The following is an 18,542-nucleotide window of genomic DNA, read 5'->3' as shown; positions in this document are numbered from 1 at the left end:
AGTTGGTGCGCTTCACTGGAGGCGGTGTGGTGTGGCATGCAGTCTGGAGTTTATGGTCACCCCAGTATTCGATTGGTAGAAAAATGATTCGGCACAGCCAAGAAGGGCCAAAAGGCCTGTTTCTGTGCTGTAATGTTCTATGGTTCTATGTGCCTTGTGCTGTGTGTGACAGATGGTACTGTGTTTTACACCTTGGCCCCGGCGTAACTCTGTTTCATTTGTCTGTATTCACGGGTGTTCATGTATAGTTGATTGACAATCAAACTTCAACTTGATCTTGATTCCATCAGTCCTGAGCTTCTGCAACAGAAACTCCCCAAAGCTAACGTACCAGGTCCCATCAGCAGTAACCTCCTCTCTGACAGGAGGCAGTGTGTGAGACTAGACAAGCATACCTCCACATCCTGCTTAGGGGTGTTTCCTATTTTCTCCATACCAGTGATTGTGTTTCCAGTGACTCATCGGATAAACCGATAAAGTGTGCGGATGACCATTGGACTGATCACCAGAGGCGATGAATCCAAGTATGGTTAGGAAGTAAGCAAGCTGGTGTCCTGGTGCAACCACAACAACTTGGGGTTGAATGCTCCCAAAACTGTGGAGATGCATATCGACTTAAGGAGAAATGTGTCTCCTTCCCATCCACTCAACATCAACAACTCGACAGTCGGCACTGTTTCAACATTCAGGTTCTTGGGCATGTTTACTACACAGGACCTCATGTGGGAGAACCGTATCACCATCATTAACAAAAATGCTCAGCAGAGGATGCACCTCTTGTGGCATTTTGTAAAATTCCACCTTTCCCAGAACATCTTAGTTCAATTCTACAGTGCCATCACCGAGAGCATCCTCACATCAGCCATTACTGTCTGGTTTAGTGCTGCATTTTCTCACAGTATTTGAAAATTACAGCAAAAGGTCAGGTCAACAGAAAAGGTCACTGGCTGCAGTCTACCATCACTGCGGGGCTTGTATGAGTCCAGGACAAAGAAGCCGGCAGGAAAATCATTGCTGACGCTACCTACCCAGCAAACTTCCTCTTTTAGAAGTTCCTTTCTTTACAGGGCTACTAAAACAAAAACCTCACACTGTCTTAAAAGTTCCATCCCCAGGTGATTAATCTGTTCAGCCATTCTACGTATCCCCACACCTACCCTCTGTATCTATTACCTAAGGCACTGCACTGCACTGTAAACACTACAAACAACTTTTTATAGAGAGGAACCTGGCGCTTCCCTGGTGTATATGATCAATAAACTCTTCTTGGGCTTCCAGCTGGATACGGATACTTTAACCGATATTTCAATGACAAACTCTGCCATCTTCATCAAGGATGATGCCTGAGCATGTCTAGTCAGATGATATTTATACCCCGTAGTCCGTCCCTCCTGATTGGTTAGTCCTCATCCGATCAGTTTCTGCTGCCCCACTTTGTTTACAATCAAATTCCAGTTCTTACTTAGAGCGAGACCTTCTTCTTTGTTGAAGTTATTTCCCTCTACTTTTATTTCAATGGCTTCCTTCTCCATGTGGTCCTAAAAGCCATTGGCATGGCACAATAGTTTTGTGCTGTCGAAATAAATCCTGTGGGCATTGCAAATGAAGAAATACAATGACTAACAAACAACCAATGAGCAAAATTCAAACTGCAAATACAAAAGAACAAATGATAAAAATAAATAAATAAATAAATAAGTAAATAATACTGGGAACATGAGTTGTAGAGTCCTTAAAAGTGAGTGCATAGGTTGTAGAATCCGTTCAGCGTTGAGGTGAGTGAAGTTGTCCACACTGGGTCAGTAGCCTGATGTTGGGAGGGTAATAACTGTCCCTGAACTTGGTGGTGTGGGACCTAAGGTTCCTTTACCTCTTTTCTGATGGCAGCAGCGACAAGAGAGAATGGCTTGGATCTTGGGAGTCCTTGATAATGGATGCTGCTTTCTTATGGCAGCTCTCCTTGTAGATGTACTCAATGGTAGGGAGAGCTTTTCCTGTGATGGACTGAGCTGTATCCACTACTTTTTGTAGGCTTCTCCATTCTTTAGCATTGGTGTTTCCATACCAGGCCATGATCCATACCAAGACATTCTGCACTGTGCACCTGTAGAACTTTGTTACAGTTTTAGATGACATGCCAAATCTGTGCAAACTTCTAAGGAAATAGAGGTGCTGCCGTGCTTTCTTTGCAATAGTACTTACATGCTAGTCCCAGGACAGGTCCTCTATGATAATCCCAAGGAATTTAAAGTTACTGACCCTCTTCATCTCTCAGACCTTAATAAACACTAGCTCAAGTGGCCCACATATGCTGCTTTAAATTGGTAAATGGGTTGGTTACTGTTAACTAATTATCTTAGAATGAGGATAGGTTATAGGGAAATGTGGGGGAATGCAATTAGGTTTCCTCTGTGGACCAGTTAATATTTGGTAGGACAATGGCCTCTTTCAACATTGTAAGAGAATGTGAATTATGTGAACAGATGTAAAAACTGCTTTTCTTAAACAATTGTGCCCATAATTGTGTGGCTGATGCTCAACACTGGTGCACCTCAGGGGTGTGTGCTTAGCCCCACTGCTCTACTCTCTCTACACCCATGACTGTATGTCTACGCACAGCTCAAATACGATCTATAAACTTGCTGATGATACAACCATTGTTGGTAGAATCTCAGATGGAGACAAAAGGGCGTACAGGAGTGAGATATGCCAACTAGTGGAGTGCTGTCACAGCAACAACCTGGCACTCAATGTCAGTAAGACGAAAGAGCTGATTGTGGACTTCAGGAAGGGTAAGACGAAGGAACACATACCAATCCTCATGGAAGGATTAGAATTGGAGAGAGTGAGCAGTTTCAAGTTCCTGGGTGTCAAGATCTCTGAGGATCTAACCTGGTCCTAACATATCGATACAGTAATAAAGAAGGCAAGACAGCGACTATACTTCATTAGGAGTTTGAAGAGATTTGGTATGTCAATAAATACGCTCAAAAACTTCTGTAGATGTACCGTGGAGAGCATTCTGACAGGCTGCATCACTGTCTGGTATGGAGGTGGGGGAGGCTACTTCACAGGACCGAGAGAAGCTGCAGAAGGTTGTAAATCTGGTCAGCTCCATCTTGGGTACAAAGTACGCAGGACATCTTCAAGGAGTGGTGTCTCAGAAAGGCAGCATCCATTATTAAAGATCTCCAGCACCCAGAGCATGCCCTTTTCTCACTGTTACCATCAGGTAGGAGGTACAGAAGCCTGAAGGCACACACTCAGCGATTCAGGAACAGCTTCTTCCCCTCTGCCCGCTGATTCCTAAATAGACATTGAACCTGTGAACACTACCTCACTTTTTTAATATATACTATTTCTGTTTTATTGCACAAGTTTTAATCTATTCAATATATGTATACTGCAAGTGATTTATTTGTTGATTAATTATTATTTTTTCCTCTTCTTCTATATTATGTATTGCATTGAACTGCTGCTGCTAAGTTAACAAGTTTCACGACACATGCCGGTGATAATAAACCTGATTCTGATTCTGAAAATTTTCCATTGATCAGATTCTTATTTGATTGGGTGTCTTCCCCGCAGGTGTTTGAAGGTCTGAAGGCATTCCGAGGGGTGGACAACAAGATTCGGCTTTTCCGACCCATGATGAACATGGACCGGATGCTGAAATCAGCCATTAGGGCTGCTCTTCCTGTGAGTACTGACAAATTATTGGGTGTGTTGCTATTTACCTCTACCAGTTGATTCTTTCAGATTGTAACAACTCCTAATAATTCTGTGAAATTTCTCTGGTTCCACAATGCCAGTTCTAGAGATTGAGCAAATTTGCTAATTGGTGCAAGTTGGACCATCACACAGTTATAGACCAATGCAGCAGAATTACAGGCCCACCACCCCAATCAGCCCCTGTTGACATTGGTGCCCAGCCAACTAGTCCCAGTTTGTAAGCCACACCTGTGCAATTTCCAATCCAAGTGCTTCTTAAATGATACTATTGTAGCTGCCTCAACCAATCCCTCTGGCAGCTGATTCCATACTCACCGCCTGCCTCTCAGATCCCTTTTAAATCCCCTCTAACCCTAAGTCTACACTCCTCCCCACCCCCAGTTTTGGACTCCCCTACCCTGGGGAAAGACTGTTAACATCCATCTTATCTGTGCCTCTGATAATCATAAACAGTTCTATAAGGTTTCTTCTCATTCTCCTTTGTTGCAAGGAATGAAGTCCTAGCCCTGCCAACTCAGGCCCTCAAGTCCTGGCAACAGCCTTGTAAGTCTTTTCTGTACTTTCCACTTTAACCATATCTTTCTTATATCAGGGTCACCAAAGCGGTACAGAATACTCCAAGTGGGGTTTCATCAGTGTCTGTGTTTAACTGCAACATAATGTCCCAACCCCCATACTCAATGCTCTGAAAGATGAAGGCTAACATGCTAAATGGCTTCACCACCCAGTCTGCATGTGATGCCACTTTCAATGAACTATATACTTGTACTCCTCAGTCCATCTGCTCCATTTCACTCTCTAATGCCCTACCATTTGTAGTGTAAGTTCTACACGAGCTTTACTTTCCAAAACGCATCACTTCGCACTTGCCCGTATTGAAATCCATTTGCCACCTCTTAGTCCATGATGTTGTGCTGAACTAAAGCTATTGACGCCTAATACCTTCTGCCTGTACACGGTCCATGTCCCCACATTCTTTACATGTTCAGGCACCTATCTAATAGCTTCTTAAATACCCCTCGTATTTGCATCCTCCACCATCCTGGCAGTGCATTCCAGGCACCCACCACTCTTTATGTTAAAAAGCTTGCCCTGCACATCTCCTTTGAACCTAATCCCTCTCATCTTAAATATGCCCTGTAGCATTAGATGTTTTGACCCCGGGAAAAATATACTGCTGTCTGCTCTATCTACGCCTCTCCTAATTTTAAAATCACTATCAGATCTCCATAAGACCATAAGAAAGAGAGCAAAATTAGGCTGTTTTGCCCAGCAAGTCTGTTCTGCTGTTCCATCACTGCTGATTTATTATCCCTTTCAAACCTATTCTCCTGCCTTCTCCCCATAATCTTTGACACCCATACTAATTGAGAACCCATCAATCTCTGCTTTAAATATACTCCACAGCCGTCTGTTGTATGAATTCTACAGATTCATCACTCTCTAGCTAAAGGAATTCCTCCTCATAGCTTTTCTAAATAGACGTCCCTCTATTTTGAGGCTGTGCCCTCTGGTTCAAGAATACCTCACTATAAGGAATATCCACTCTATCTAGGCCTTTCAATATTTGATAGGTTTCAATAAGATCGGCCTTCATTCTTTTAAACTCCAGCGAGTACAGGATCAGAACTATCAGGTGCACTTCATATGCAAACCCTTTTATACCTGAGATCATTCTTGTGAACCTCCTCTGGATCCTTTCCAATGCCAGCATACCTTTTCTTAGATAAGGGGTCCAACACTGCTCACAATACTCCAAATACAGTCTGACTACAGGGAATACAGGGAAACACACATCAAAGTTGCTGGTGAACGCAGCAGGCCAGGCAGCATCTCTAGGAAGAGGTACAGTCGACGTTTTGGGCCGAGACCCTTCGTCAGGACTAACTGAAGGAAGAGCTAGTAAGAGATTTGAAAGTGGGAGGGGGAGGGGGAGATCCATATGATAGGAGAAGACAGGAGGGAGAGGGATGGAGCCAAGAGCTGGATAGGTGATTGGCAAAAGGGATATGAGAGGATCCTCTCATATCCCTTTTGCCAATCACCTGTCCAGCTCATGGATCCTCTCATAACCCTTTTGCCAATCACCTGTCCAGCTCTTGGATCCTCTCATATCCCTTTTGCCAATCACCTGTCCAGCTCTTGGATCCTCTCATATCCCTTTTGCCAATCACCTGTCCAGCTCTTGGCTCCATCCCTCCCCCTCCTGTCTTCTCGTATCATTTGGATCTCCCCCTCCCCTTCCCACTTTCAAATCTCTTACTAGCTCTTCCTTCAGTTAGTCCTGACGAAGGGTCTCGGCCCAAAACGTCGACTGTACCTCTTCCTACAGATGCTGCCTGGCCTGCTGCGTTCACCAGCAGCTTTGATGTGTGTTGTTTGAAATTCCAGCATCTTCAGAATTCCTCGTGTTTGAGAGAATACAGAGAATGCTTTATAAAACCTCAGCAATAGATCCTTGCTTTTGTATTCCAGTCCTCTCAAAACTGTTGCTAACATTGTTTTTGCCTTCCTTACCACCAACTCAACCTGCAAGTTAATCTTTACGGAATCCAGTATGAGGGCTCCCAAGTCCCTTTGCACCTCTGATATTTGAATTTTCTCCCCATTTAAAAGTAGTCCATGCCTTTACTTCTAGTGCTGAAGTGCATGACCATCTACTTCCCTACACTGTATTCCATCTGCCAATCCTTTGCCCTTCCCCCAAACTCCCTCTGCAGACACCCTGCTTCCTCAACACGACCTGTCCCTCCACCTGTGTATCGTCTGCAAACTTGTCCACAAAGCAATTAATTCTGAGATCCAAATCATTGAAACATAGTGTAAGAAGTGGTCCCCAGCACCATCTCCTGCGAAATAGCACTAGTCACCAGCACCCAACCAGAAAAGACCCCCTTTATTCACACTTTGCCTCTTGCCGTTCGACCAGTCTTCTACCATGCTTATGTCTTCCCTGTAATACCATGGGCTCTTATCTCATTTAGCAGCCTCATGTGCTGAACCTTGTCAAAGGCCTTCTAAGTAAAAAGTCCCCACAGAACCTGCACCACTCCAGAGCAAACAACACAAGTTTGGCCAATCTTTCCAGTCAGCTCATATCCTCTAATCCAGGTGGCACTCTGGTAAAACTTTATTCTGCCTGCATTCTCAGTACCTCTCCCTGATTCTACAACTGATGTATACACCAAGGCATTTTACAGTGGTCAGTTAATCTACCAACCTGCTCATCTTTGGGATGTGGGCAGAAACCAGAACAAGGACAGAGAGAACACTGAAACACCAGCAACAAACCAACTGCGGGAGGATCTCAAAGGGTGGAGTAGCTAAATCCTTTGTTGGCGCTAGAATATGTGGCAACACTTGTGGGCTACTCCCAACACATCCTTGTGCGCATTGGTTGTTAAGGTAAACAACACCTTTCACTGTGTGTTTGGATGTTCAGGGTGATAAATAAATCTGAATAGGAGGCATCTGTGGGAGGAAAAAAACTGTTGCGGTTTCAAGTTGGTACTCAGACACAGTCCCGCCGATGCTGACTGACAACTGAGCACCTTCGGTAGATTGTCTGTTCCTCCAGATTCCAGCATCCGCAGTCACTTGTGTCTCCACACAGGGCACCAGAAGTTGGTATTGAACCCAGGTCTCTGGCGCCAAGGCAGCAGCTCCACCAGCTGTGCCACTATGCTGCCCATTAAGAAAAGCTCAATTTGCATGCCTTTGTTATACATTCTTTGATGCTAATCGCTTGATCCTCACTTTTTCTAATCATTCCCCAACTTCTACATTCTTTCTGGAGGAAGTCCCAGATGTCAACTGTACGTGATACATTACCGTAATACATGATTTCACTCCTAAGAGACCTGCTCTTAACTTGAGGTTCTGTTCGCGATTCATCAGCAAAGTAAATAATTTTCTCTATTCTATCAACTTGTTATTTTATGCATCTGCATTATCTTGATCTCCACACTTGAGCTCTGAGCTTAGAAGATACAACACAGAAATTGCCGGCTTGCCTCAAGTTCCAATTCCTGAATGCTCCCTTAAACATAGAAAATAGGTGCAGGAGTAGGCCATTCGGCCCTTTGAGCCTGCACCGCCATTTATTATGATCATGGCTGATCATCCAACTCAGAACCCCGCCCCAGCCTTCCCTCCATACCCCCTGACCCCCGTAGCCACAAGGGCCATATCTAACTCCCTCTTAAATATAGCCAATGAACTGGCCTCAACTGTTTCCTGTGGCAGAGAATTCCACAGATTCACCACTCTCTGTGTGGAGAAGTTTTTCCTCATCTCGGTCCTAAAAGGCTTCCCCTTTATCCTCAAACTGTGGCCCCTTGTTCTGGGCTTCCCCAACATCGGGAACGATCTTTCTGTATCTAGCCTGTCCAATCCCTTTAGGATTTTATACGTTTCAATCAGATCCCCCCTCAATCTTCTAAATTCCAACGAGTACAAGCCCAGTTCATCCAGTCTTTCTTCACATGAAAGTCCTGCCATCCCAGGAATCAATCTGGTGAACCTTCTTTGTGCTCCCTCTATGGCAAGGATGTCTTTCCTCAGATTAGGGGACCAAAACTGCACACAATACTCCAGGTGTGGTCTCACCAAGGCCTTGTACAACTGCAGTAGTACCTCCCTGCTCCTGTACTCGAATCCTCTCACTATAAATGCCAGCATACCATTCGCCTTTTTCACCGCCTGCTGTACCTGCATGCCCACTTTCAATGACTGGTGTATAATGACACCCAGGTCTCGTTGCACTTCCCCTTTTCCTAATCGGCCACCATTCAGATAATAATCTGTTTTCCTATTTTTACCACCAAAGTGGATAACTTCACATTTATCCACATTAAATTGCATCTGCCATGAATTTGCCCACTCACCCAACCTATCCAAGTCACCCTGCATCCTCTTAGCATCCTCCTCACAGCTAACACTGCCACCCAGCTTCGTGTCATCCGCAAACTTGGAGATGCTGCATTTAATTCCCTCATCCAAGTCATTAATATATATTGTAAACAACTGGGGTCCCAGCACTGAGCCTTGCGGTACCCCACTAGTCACTGCCTGCCATTCTGAAAAGGTCCCGTTTATTCCCACTCTTTGCTTCCTGTCTGCTAACCAATTCTCCATCCACATCAATACCTTACCCCCAATACTGTGTGCTTTAAGTTTGCACACTAATCTCCTGTGTGGGACCTTGTCAAAAGCCTTTTGAAAATCCAAATATACCACATCCACTGGTTCTCCCCTATCCACTCTACTAGTGACATCCTCAAAAAATTCTATGAGATTCGTCAGACATGATTTTCCTTTCACAAATCCATGCTGACTTTGTCCGATGATTTCACGGCTTTCCAAATGTGCTGTTATCACATCTTTGATAACTGACTCCAGCAGTTTCCCCACCACCGACGTTAGGCTAACCGGTCTATAATTCCCCAGTTTCTCTCTCCCTCCTTTTTTAAAAAGTGGGGTTACATTAGCCACCCTCCAATCCTCAGGAACTTGAAATTTATGAGCGTGAAAGGACAAGAGATTCTGAAATCATGTGTCATTATTTGGAAGACTTATTTATTAAGTGTACTCCTGCAGTTTATAAGAGCCTCATTCAGAGCATTCTTTCTTTGAAGCAATCTTTAGCGAGATTGCCTCTGCTTCTGTAAATGACGTTTATGAGTGTTGGTATTTTCTGCAGCTGATGAACCGGTTCATTTGGCTCTTTTGCTGTTCATCTTGTTTATGCAGGGCATTGTTGTGAATGAGAAAATCTCTCTTTCCCTAGACTTTTGATCAGACTGAGCTGTTGGAATGCATCAAAAAGCTGGTGGAGCTGGAAAAAGAATGGGTACCTTACACCAAGGATGGAAGTCTCTATATTCGCCCAACTTTTATCGGGACCGAGGTGAGAACTTCTGGTCTTGCATTTGTGTGTGTTGAGGAAGGGTGGAATAATGAACCTGCTGCCAAGGTTGATGTTTGTCCAGCTTTGCTGCTGATTTACCTTCTGATTCTATCCAAAGGAGCACCTTGGCGTGAAGGTGCCGACGAAAGCATTGCTCTACGTGATCCTGTGTCCGGTTGGCTCTTACTTCAGCACAGGAAAGATCAACGCTGTGTCCCTGTGGGCAAACCCCAAGTATGTTCGAGCCTGGAAAGGAGGGACGGGCGACTGCAAACTCGGAGGGTGCGTAAGACAACTCAAGACAAGTCAGAACATAAGGTCTGCTTTGACCTGGTGCCTTTCATGTGCCAAGCCCCATGCTGTGGTGTGGAAATCATGGGAGCTTAATGGGCACATTGCAAGCTCCCATCATGGCAATGAGGGATTGGCCTCTGTTTGGGAATGATGATTGACTGGAAACATGGCAGAACTGCCCTAGCATTCCTCATGGGTCCTTCAAAGGGAAAGAAGATGGAGTGAGATCTCGGTTTAATGTATCAGTCAAAGGATGTCATATCAGACAGTGCTGTTGTGACCAAGCTGGAACGAACGGCATTCAGGCTGCACAGCCCATCTCAGCCCCTCGTGTTATTTGGCTGCATTTGTAGCTTTCCGCTTTGTGAAGTACTCTTTCAGGAGGTAGTCCAGGGTGAATTCTCCTAGGGTCTTGAAGTGTTTAGTTGCCTCTCGTTGAGAGAGTGGAAATGGGCAGTGTTCAGAAGGGAAGCAGTGTCCTTGGGATGGACGCATCTAGTGTTGTAAAGGTTAAATCATCCAGACTGGCTTTCTTCTCTGAAGCCCTTTGATGTAGGTTAGGGGTTGATGTAACTGGGAAGTATACAGCATAACAATTTTAAAATTTGATATTTGAAACTTAAAAGAACTGCAGGTGCTGGAAGCCAGAAATGGAAACAAAATACTCAGAAGGTCAGGCAGCGTCTATGGATTGTGAAACAAGGTCAGTCTGAACTGTGTTGCTGTCTCCGTGGATGCTGCCTGGCCTGCTGGATGCTTCAGGTATTTTCTTTACTAGTAGGGTGTAGGGTGGGCAGTGGCAAACTCTTGAGGAAGGCCAAAGTTTTGGAAGGAGAGCTTGGCTTCTTGGGTGGTGCCAGGAAAGGCTTACTCCCACAAGGGACAGTGAAATCTGCAATTGAAAACTAGTGGAAATCTGTGGGAAATGAGATGGATTATTTTTGGTGAAATCTAGATGACTGAAATAATGGGACCAGGGCAGAAGCAGTGTTAAGTTCTGGTCAAATACTATCTGTCTGAAGAGCTTGAGGTTGTTCTAACCTTGTTGCTGCCTAAAGATTTCCAGCATAACATCAGTGTTGTCGTATAAGGGAAAACTACTTGGAAGGACAAAGAGATATGAAAGAGGTCAATTTGGGTCAGTTTTCTTCACTGAGGGGGAGGCAGAAAGAATAAGAGGCCATCAAGGAGAGCAAGAGCAAGAATTATGAAGACAAAGAGAATGCGCGCATGGATGTGTGTGTGCGTGTGTGTGTGTGTATATGTGTGAGTAAATAGACATACGGGTACTAATTCCACATTGACTGCCTGGTCTCCAGTGGTCTTGGACCTCCATTCCACTGGACTAACACCTCACTCTCTGAAGCCCCAGCGACAGCTGGTGTCCAGCATCTACTGCACATAAAGACATTCCTCTCCCCAGAGCAGGAATGACTGAGAAGACTTGCTTTCCCAACCCTCAGTGGCCACCTCAGAGAAAGACTTGATTCAGTGTCTAGCATGTGGAATGCTTTGGAGTTGAGAAAGATGCTTTATAAACAATATTTTGCACAGACCTTGGATTGCATTGTGCTCATTTTTATGTGTGTATGTATATGAGAAGGAGAGAGAATATATATATATATAAAATGTGTGTATGATGTGCATGTTTTGTGTGTAGGATTTGCATGTGTGAGTGAGTGTGAGAAATAGAGTGTGTGTGGCAGAAACAGAGTGTCTATGTACGTGAAACTGAGAGAGAGAAAGGATGTGTGTGTGTAAGTAAGACAAAGTGAGTGTGTGAGAAACAGAGAGAGTGTGTATGTGTGAGAGAGTGAGAGGTGTGCGTATGTGTGTGAGAAACAGAGTGTGTATGTGTGAGAGAGTGAGAGGGTGTGTGTGTGAGAAACAGAGTGTATGTGTGAGAGAGTGAGAGGGTGTGTGTATGTGACAGTGAAAGTGTGTGAGGGTGTGTGGGGGGCACAGAGAGAGAGAGCAGAAAACTGGAAAAAAATCTTTCACCTGTCCCCCTGTGGTGAGTTAGACTAACCTCCACTGGACAAGTGCTAAGTAATAAACCCTCTTACCATGCTCAAAGATCTATTACGTGCTCCTCGGTCCTGGTAGGGCAGACATTTTATAAAGCTAGGAGGCGCTTTTCCTTTGAATGTGGATATATTAGAATGTGAAAAGACTAATCATGGGAGAGTCCTGATGGCCCAAAAGTGGACTGTTCATTAATTTCCACAGATGCCAGCTGACCTACTGAGTCCCAGCAGCAACGTGTGTGTGTTGCTGATAGCGTGAGCCTTCGTTGTGTGCTTTTCCTGATGAGATAGCGATTATGGGGTGCAGTGTGGAGCCAGTGTGGCACCATTGTTACTGGGGTGTGGAGGGAGATTTACATTAGAGAAGTTGACAACTTTGAACCAAGATAATAAATGATTTGGTATGATCAGCAGAAGTTTCAACATCTTTGGAAGTATGAAGATTGCCTTAATTACTGTGACACATGCCAAATTTCAGAAGTTAATTGCAACCCCCAATAGCTTTCACTAGACATCCTCTGCCCAATTAATTACGTTCATCTGAAAAGGAGTGCCTCGCCTTTAAGAAACAATGATATTTCTTTGAGCAGTTTAGGTAAACTTTGATTCCACCTCATTTGGTCACTCACCCGTGTCTCCAAAGAACTACTGATGCTGAGTGAGATATTAAGGAAGCAAGATTTAAAGAAAACAGAGAAAATTTACAAGGATCTCACCATGACTTGAGGAACTAGTTATAGGGAAAGATTGATTGGGTTAGAATTTTATTCCCAGGACTGTAGGAGAATGAGGGGAGATTTGATAGAAGTATACAGAATTATGAGGGGTATAGATATGATAAATGGCTTTTTCCACTGAGGTTGGGTGAGACTAGAACTAGACGTCATGTTTTAAGGGTGAAAGTGGAATGTTTAAGGGAAACATGAGCAGGATCTTCTTTACTTAGAGGGTAGGGCGAGTGTGGAACAAATTGTCAGTGGAAGTGGTAGATGCAGGTTTGATTTCAACATTTAAGAGAAGTTTGGTTAAGTACATGGATGGGAGAGCTAGGGTCCTAGTGCAGGTCGATGGGATTAGGCAGAACGGTCTGTTTCTTTGCTGTAGAGCGCCATGTCTCCATGAGGTAGACAGGCTCTTCAGCCCATTGAATTCACACCAACCATTAACCATTCATTGGACCTGTACAGTAACCATTACATTCATCCCATTTTATTCTCCATGAATTCCCACCCTTCCCCCCCCCCCCCCCGCTAATTCGAGCACTCATCAATTTACAAAGGTCAGTTAACCTGGCAAACAATACGTTGCATGTTGGAAGAAACTGGTCCTTGGGGGAAGCAAGGAAATCATGGAAACCTACACACTCGGGGCAATTTGTAATGACTATTTAAAATACTAACCTGCACAATGTTGAGGTATAGGAGGAAACTGGAGCTGTCAGAGAAAGCCCACAGGGAGAACGTTGTATCCAAGTGCTGTGAAGTAGCAGCTTTTCCTACTGCGCTATGACAGCGTGCCACCTGGGCAGGGAGTTCGTGAGGAGGGGTCAAAGAGAGTGACAGAGAGATAGAGATAGAGATAGAGAATGCTAGAGAATGAGGTACAGAGAGAGTGAGGTAGAGAGGGAGCGAGGTAGAGAAGGAGAGAGATAGCGCGGAATTTTGAATAGGATGAAAGGATGCAGGATACAAGAACAACTTCCTTGCAATTCTTCAGTTAATGGACTGAAAACTTTATTAATAGTCACAACAAAGAAATAAAATCTCAATGTATTTTCTCAAATGAAGTGCTGGCAAATTGCAATCACCCCCTTGTGATTTACTAGGAATAATAGAATGGACTGATGAACTTAAATAAGATTTAATCTGAGCTCTTTATATGATTCCAGTGAAGACACTAAAGCTGCATTAACCCTGGGGAGATCATAACTGGGGTAAAGTAGACTATTTTGATCTTGCTATTTCAAAGTAATATTCAGTTATCGGAGAGGTACTAGTAAAAGACTTGACATGTTAATGACAGATTGAGGTGGCCACCTTATTAGATACACTAGTACACCAGCTTGTTAATGCAAATATCTAATCAGTCAATCATGTGGCAGCAACTCAATGCATAAAAGCATGCAGACGCAGTCTAGAGGTCCAGTTGTTGTGGGATCAGATATCAAGATGGGGAAGAAATGTGATCTACGTGACTTTGGCCATTTGTTGGTGCCAGACAGGGTGGTTTGAATATCTCAGAAACTGCTGAGCTCCTGGAATTTTCACGCACAACAGCCTCTAGAGTTTACAGAGAATAGAGCAAAAAGCAACAGAAGAATCCAGTGAGTGGCAGACCCCTGGGTGAAAACGCCTTGTTATTGAGAGAGAATGGCCAGACTGGTTCAAGCTGACAGGAAGGTGACAGTAACTCAAATAACCACACGTTACAACAGTGGTGTGCAGAAGAGCATCTCTGAACACACAACACATTGAGCCTTGAAGTGGATGGGTTACAACGGCAGAAGACTTGATGTTTTAGGAACAGCTGCTACCCTACCCCTCTGGCATCAGATTCCTGAATGGACAATAAACACTATGTACACGACCTAAATAATTCTACTCTTTTTGCACTACTTATCTAATTTACTTACTTTTAAAAATATATATTTGTTATTTGTATGTTTTTGTTATTATGTATTTCAGCATACAAAAAAAATTCATGACATATGCCAGTGATATCAAACCTGACATACACTTGGTGGCCACTAAATTATGTACACGTGGTACCGAATCCAAGTTAGGTTTTCTTATTGCAGCGGAATTTAAATGTAAAGCAGTTATTGCAATAGCAGCTATTTAAATGTAGGTGCTAGGTAGGCAGGAGAGATTACTGGCACAGTCTGGAAGGAAACGGATGGGTGATAGCCAACAAACAGTACTACGGAGATGGAGGGGGAAGGGAGTGGTTGAATATGAAAATGGAGAACGTGGCTCTGGTACAAACACAGACACTGACCAAACTCAGTGTAATGTTGAGGGGGTAAGAGGGCTGAATGGATGATGTCCTGCTTGAAAGACTGACAGACAAGGGTGATGTCCAGGTAGACGTGTGGTCCTCTCTGCACTGGGTTGCTAAATAGGCGACCACCATTGTCCTTTCAGAGCCATTTTGCCTAACCGTTTCCCACGCACTGTGCCTGAACTTAGCACGAGGAATCTGACTCATATTCCTTTTCAGATTTATTTATCACATGTATAGTACATACACGGTGAAGGGTGCCATTTGCGTGAACAGCCAACATATCCAAGGGTGTGCTGGGGCAGCCCACGCTTTGTGGTGCCAACATAGTATACCCACAATGTTTAGGAGAACAAGAATGAAACAACAAAGCAGACCAAACCAAGCAAACCAAACTCCATTCCTCCCTCCCGCCCAGGAACATAGTCCTCTAACCACAGGACAGGCTACTTTCCATCTCCATCCTCCAGTGGTCTCGTGAATTCACAGACACCCCCAGCTTCCCCCATAAGTAGCAGTTGCTTCAGCCTGGGGTCATCTTATTGGAACACAACATTTGACTTAGATATTGAGAGACAGTGGAGAAATAGGCCCTTTCGTTCATCCATCATCCACTTTCACTAATCCCATTTTATTCACACCACTTTCCCATCAGCTGCTCTCAGATTCTACCACTCACCAACACACTAGGGGCAATTTACAGTGACCAACTAACCTGCCAACCTGCGAGTCTTTGGGATATGGGAGGAGAGTGGAGAACCCACAGGGAGAACGTTACAGACTGCACACAGAATTGCACCCGAAATCAGAATTGAACCCGTGGCCCTGGTGCTGTGAGATAGTAGCTCTATCCATTGCACCACTGTGCCGCCCAGTAATTAGACGGCAACTTTAGAAAACAAAGCCTGGTTGTAACTCCTTGTTCTTTTCTCGTTTTAGAAATTATGGATGTTCACTTTATGCACAGTCAGAAGCCGCGAAAGTAGGTTGTCAGCAGGTGTTGTGGCTGTATGATGATGATGAGAAGATAACTGAAGCAGGAACAATGAATCTCTTTCTTTATTGGATAAACGAGCATGGAGGTATGGTGATGCAAAAACTGAGCTTCACTCTTCTTTGTGTTATTTATGTTTGTGTTTTTTAATTAAGCGGCTGAGTGTCCATTGTAAGAATTCCATTTTTATAGCTCCTTTCAGAGGATCAGGATATCCACAGAACATCAGAAATGGGAGCAGGAGTCGGCTGTCTGGCTCGTTGAAACTGCTCCGCCACTCAGTAAGATCGTGGCTGATCTGATCGTGGACTCTGTTCCAGCTACTTTCTTTTCCCCTAGAACTCTTAATTCTCCTTCTATGCAAAAATCTATCTAGCTGCATCTTAATGCAAAAGTCTATCTATTGTGTCATAAGCTCTAGAGATTCTGCAGATGCTGGAAATCAAGAGCAACACAGACAAAATGCTGGAGGAACTCGGCATGTCAGGCAGCATCTGTGGAAATGAATGGACAGTCATCATTTGGAGCAGAGGCCCCTCTTCAGTCCTGATGAAAGGTCTTGGCTTGAGTCATTTCCACAGATGCTGCCTGACCTGTTGAATTCCTCCAGCATTTTGTGTGTCACTATTGTGTCATAATGTGTTCCTTCACCATTAAGATCACTTTGATGTGAGATCCCTATTGTAATGTGGGATATGCAGGAACATATTTGCACAAAGCAAGATCCAGGAACAACAATAACCATGTTGGTGAGTGTTCTTGAGTATATACAATTCTTTAGGCACAGGAGAATTGCCCTGCTTTTCACTGGATGGTGCATTTAGTGTTTTATCTGGGTACAGTATGTACGTTATCCCTGTGACCCTGTGGGTTTTCTCCTGAGCATTCTGGTTTCCTCCCACATCTCCAAATTCCACTGGTGGGGTAATCGGTCACCTAGTGTGGATGGGTGTTAGAAGAATCAAGAGAATGTTAATGGATGAGTGAAAGAGAATAGGTTGCAGGAAGATAATTAGGGAATAGGAATTTTCTGAGATCCAGCACAGACTTAATGGGCTGAAGGGTTTCTTGTATAATAGGAAAATAAGGGGATTGTCAGTTTTTCTTATCTACTAAGTAGGTTTTATTAATATATTGGTATTGTACATATATTAAAGTGGAAAATGTACTGCGAGCATCTCTTCCTAGTGAATGCTGGACTAGGGTCCTTCTAGTAATAATCAGGCTGCTGTCAGTAATCATCGACCATCATATCATCACTGACCTCATCTCCTCCTGGAGATCTCCCTCCACAGCCTTCCATCCAGCACTGCCCGTTTCTGCCTCTTACCAGCACTCTGGAGGAGGGGCCTCAACCTGAAACGTTGACTGTCCAATTCCCTCCGTAAGTGCTGACAGACACCGCCAGCATTTGCTGTGCTGCTCAGTAAGGGCATTGCTGCCTTCACCCTAGGTACTCTAACTTCATACAGCAAAGGCTTATGAAACCAGGCAATATCCCAGTCGTAATGTGAACTATCTGGAACTCTGGCCAAGCTGTTCTCGTACCGTCGTAATACTGGCATCCGCCTGACAATGTGGAAAACTCCCTCAGTGATAATCTGTGCAACAGAAGAAATTCATTCAGCATAATTATTGCCCAATCAATCTATTCCTTACCAACAGCACAGTGATGGAAACTGTCGTCATGAATGCTACCATGTGGTACCTAGTACTAGTGTGATCATGTGAGTTGAGTATGTTGCTCACCTAAGTGGTTATTCCCATTTGGAGAACACCTGTGCGTGACTTTGTTTAACACGGGGAGGCTGACGGACAGGCAGGCACCACATGGTCCTTGACAGATCAGGGTCAGGGTCCAGTGGCAAGACGACTGGGGACCCTTCGCTGCTGCAGCATTCTGCCGCCTTCACTGCCGTACTGATGTGCCATCACCTTCTGCCAGATCCGCTGCTGGGGACTTGATTGGACTGCTCTTTGTCGGGATTACCCCTTGACCTTACCAACATGGTTGACCCTACCAGGAGCTAAGCTCCAGGCAGCATCGCTCTCGGGATCTCAGGAGATCTCAAGCCTCTCCACCACGATGAGGTGACAATCCTTGCAGAAGATGTGGTACATAGCAGTAGCCGGCTCACCAATGCCCAGTTTACTATCACTGGAACGACCTGGCTCCAGACCTCATCATGGCCTTGGTCCGAACATGGATTAGAGAGCCCGGTCCTGGAGATGAGGCAGGAGTGGCTGCCTTTGACATTAGGGCAGCATTTGACCAAGACTGGCTTCAAAGCAAACATAGGGTCGTTGGTGTCATACCTTACAGGGAGGGAATGGGTTGTGATCTCCAAAGTCAATCATCTCAGTTTGTGGACATTTCTGCAAGAGTTCCCTGGGGAAGTGTCCTAGCCACAACCTTATTCAACCACTTTATCAATGACCTGCTTCTGTGATATCAGATGTGGGGATGTTCACGGATGATTATTTAAGTAGGGATGGGCAAAAATTGATGCTCTTTTCCAGCAGCACCACATTCCAAGAAACAATAAATAGATGAAAGGATGCACCCTCCTATTAAGTTACAGCATGG

General features: G+C 44.4%; 1 protein-coding gene across 1 annotated transcript in view; it reads left to right on the top strand.

The window, feature by feature from the left end:
- Positions 1-18,542, top strand: part of LOC140186649 (branched-chain-amino-acid aminotransferase, cytosolic-like) — a 114,527-nt gene that overhangs the window by 57,655 nt on the left and 38,330 nt on the right. Inside the window, exons 4-7 of the mRNA XM_072241047.1 lie at positions 3,589-3,699; positions 9,521-9,640; positions 9,759-9,922; positions 15,901-16,043. Coding sequence (XP_072097148.1) covers positions 3,589-3,699; positions 9,521-9,640; positions 9,759-9,922; positions 15,901-16,043 — 538 coding nt within the window. The remainder of the gene's footprint in view (positions 1-3,588; positions 3,700-9,520; positions 9,641-9,758; positions 9,923-15,900; positions 16,044-18,542) is intronic.

The sequence above is a fragment of the Mobula birostris genome, chromosome 23 (genome assembly GCF_030028105.1).
Source record: "Mobula birostris isolate sMobBir1 chromosome 23, sMobBir1.hap1, whole genome shotgun sequence".
In the NCBI taxonomy this organism is placed as follows: Eukaryota; Metazoa; Chordata; class Chondrichthyes; order Myliobatiformes; family Myliobatidae; genus Mobula; species Mobula birostris.
Note: the sequence above shows the minus strand (reverse complement) of the source record. Positions and strands in the feature narration are given on the sequence as shown.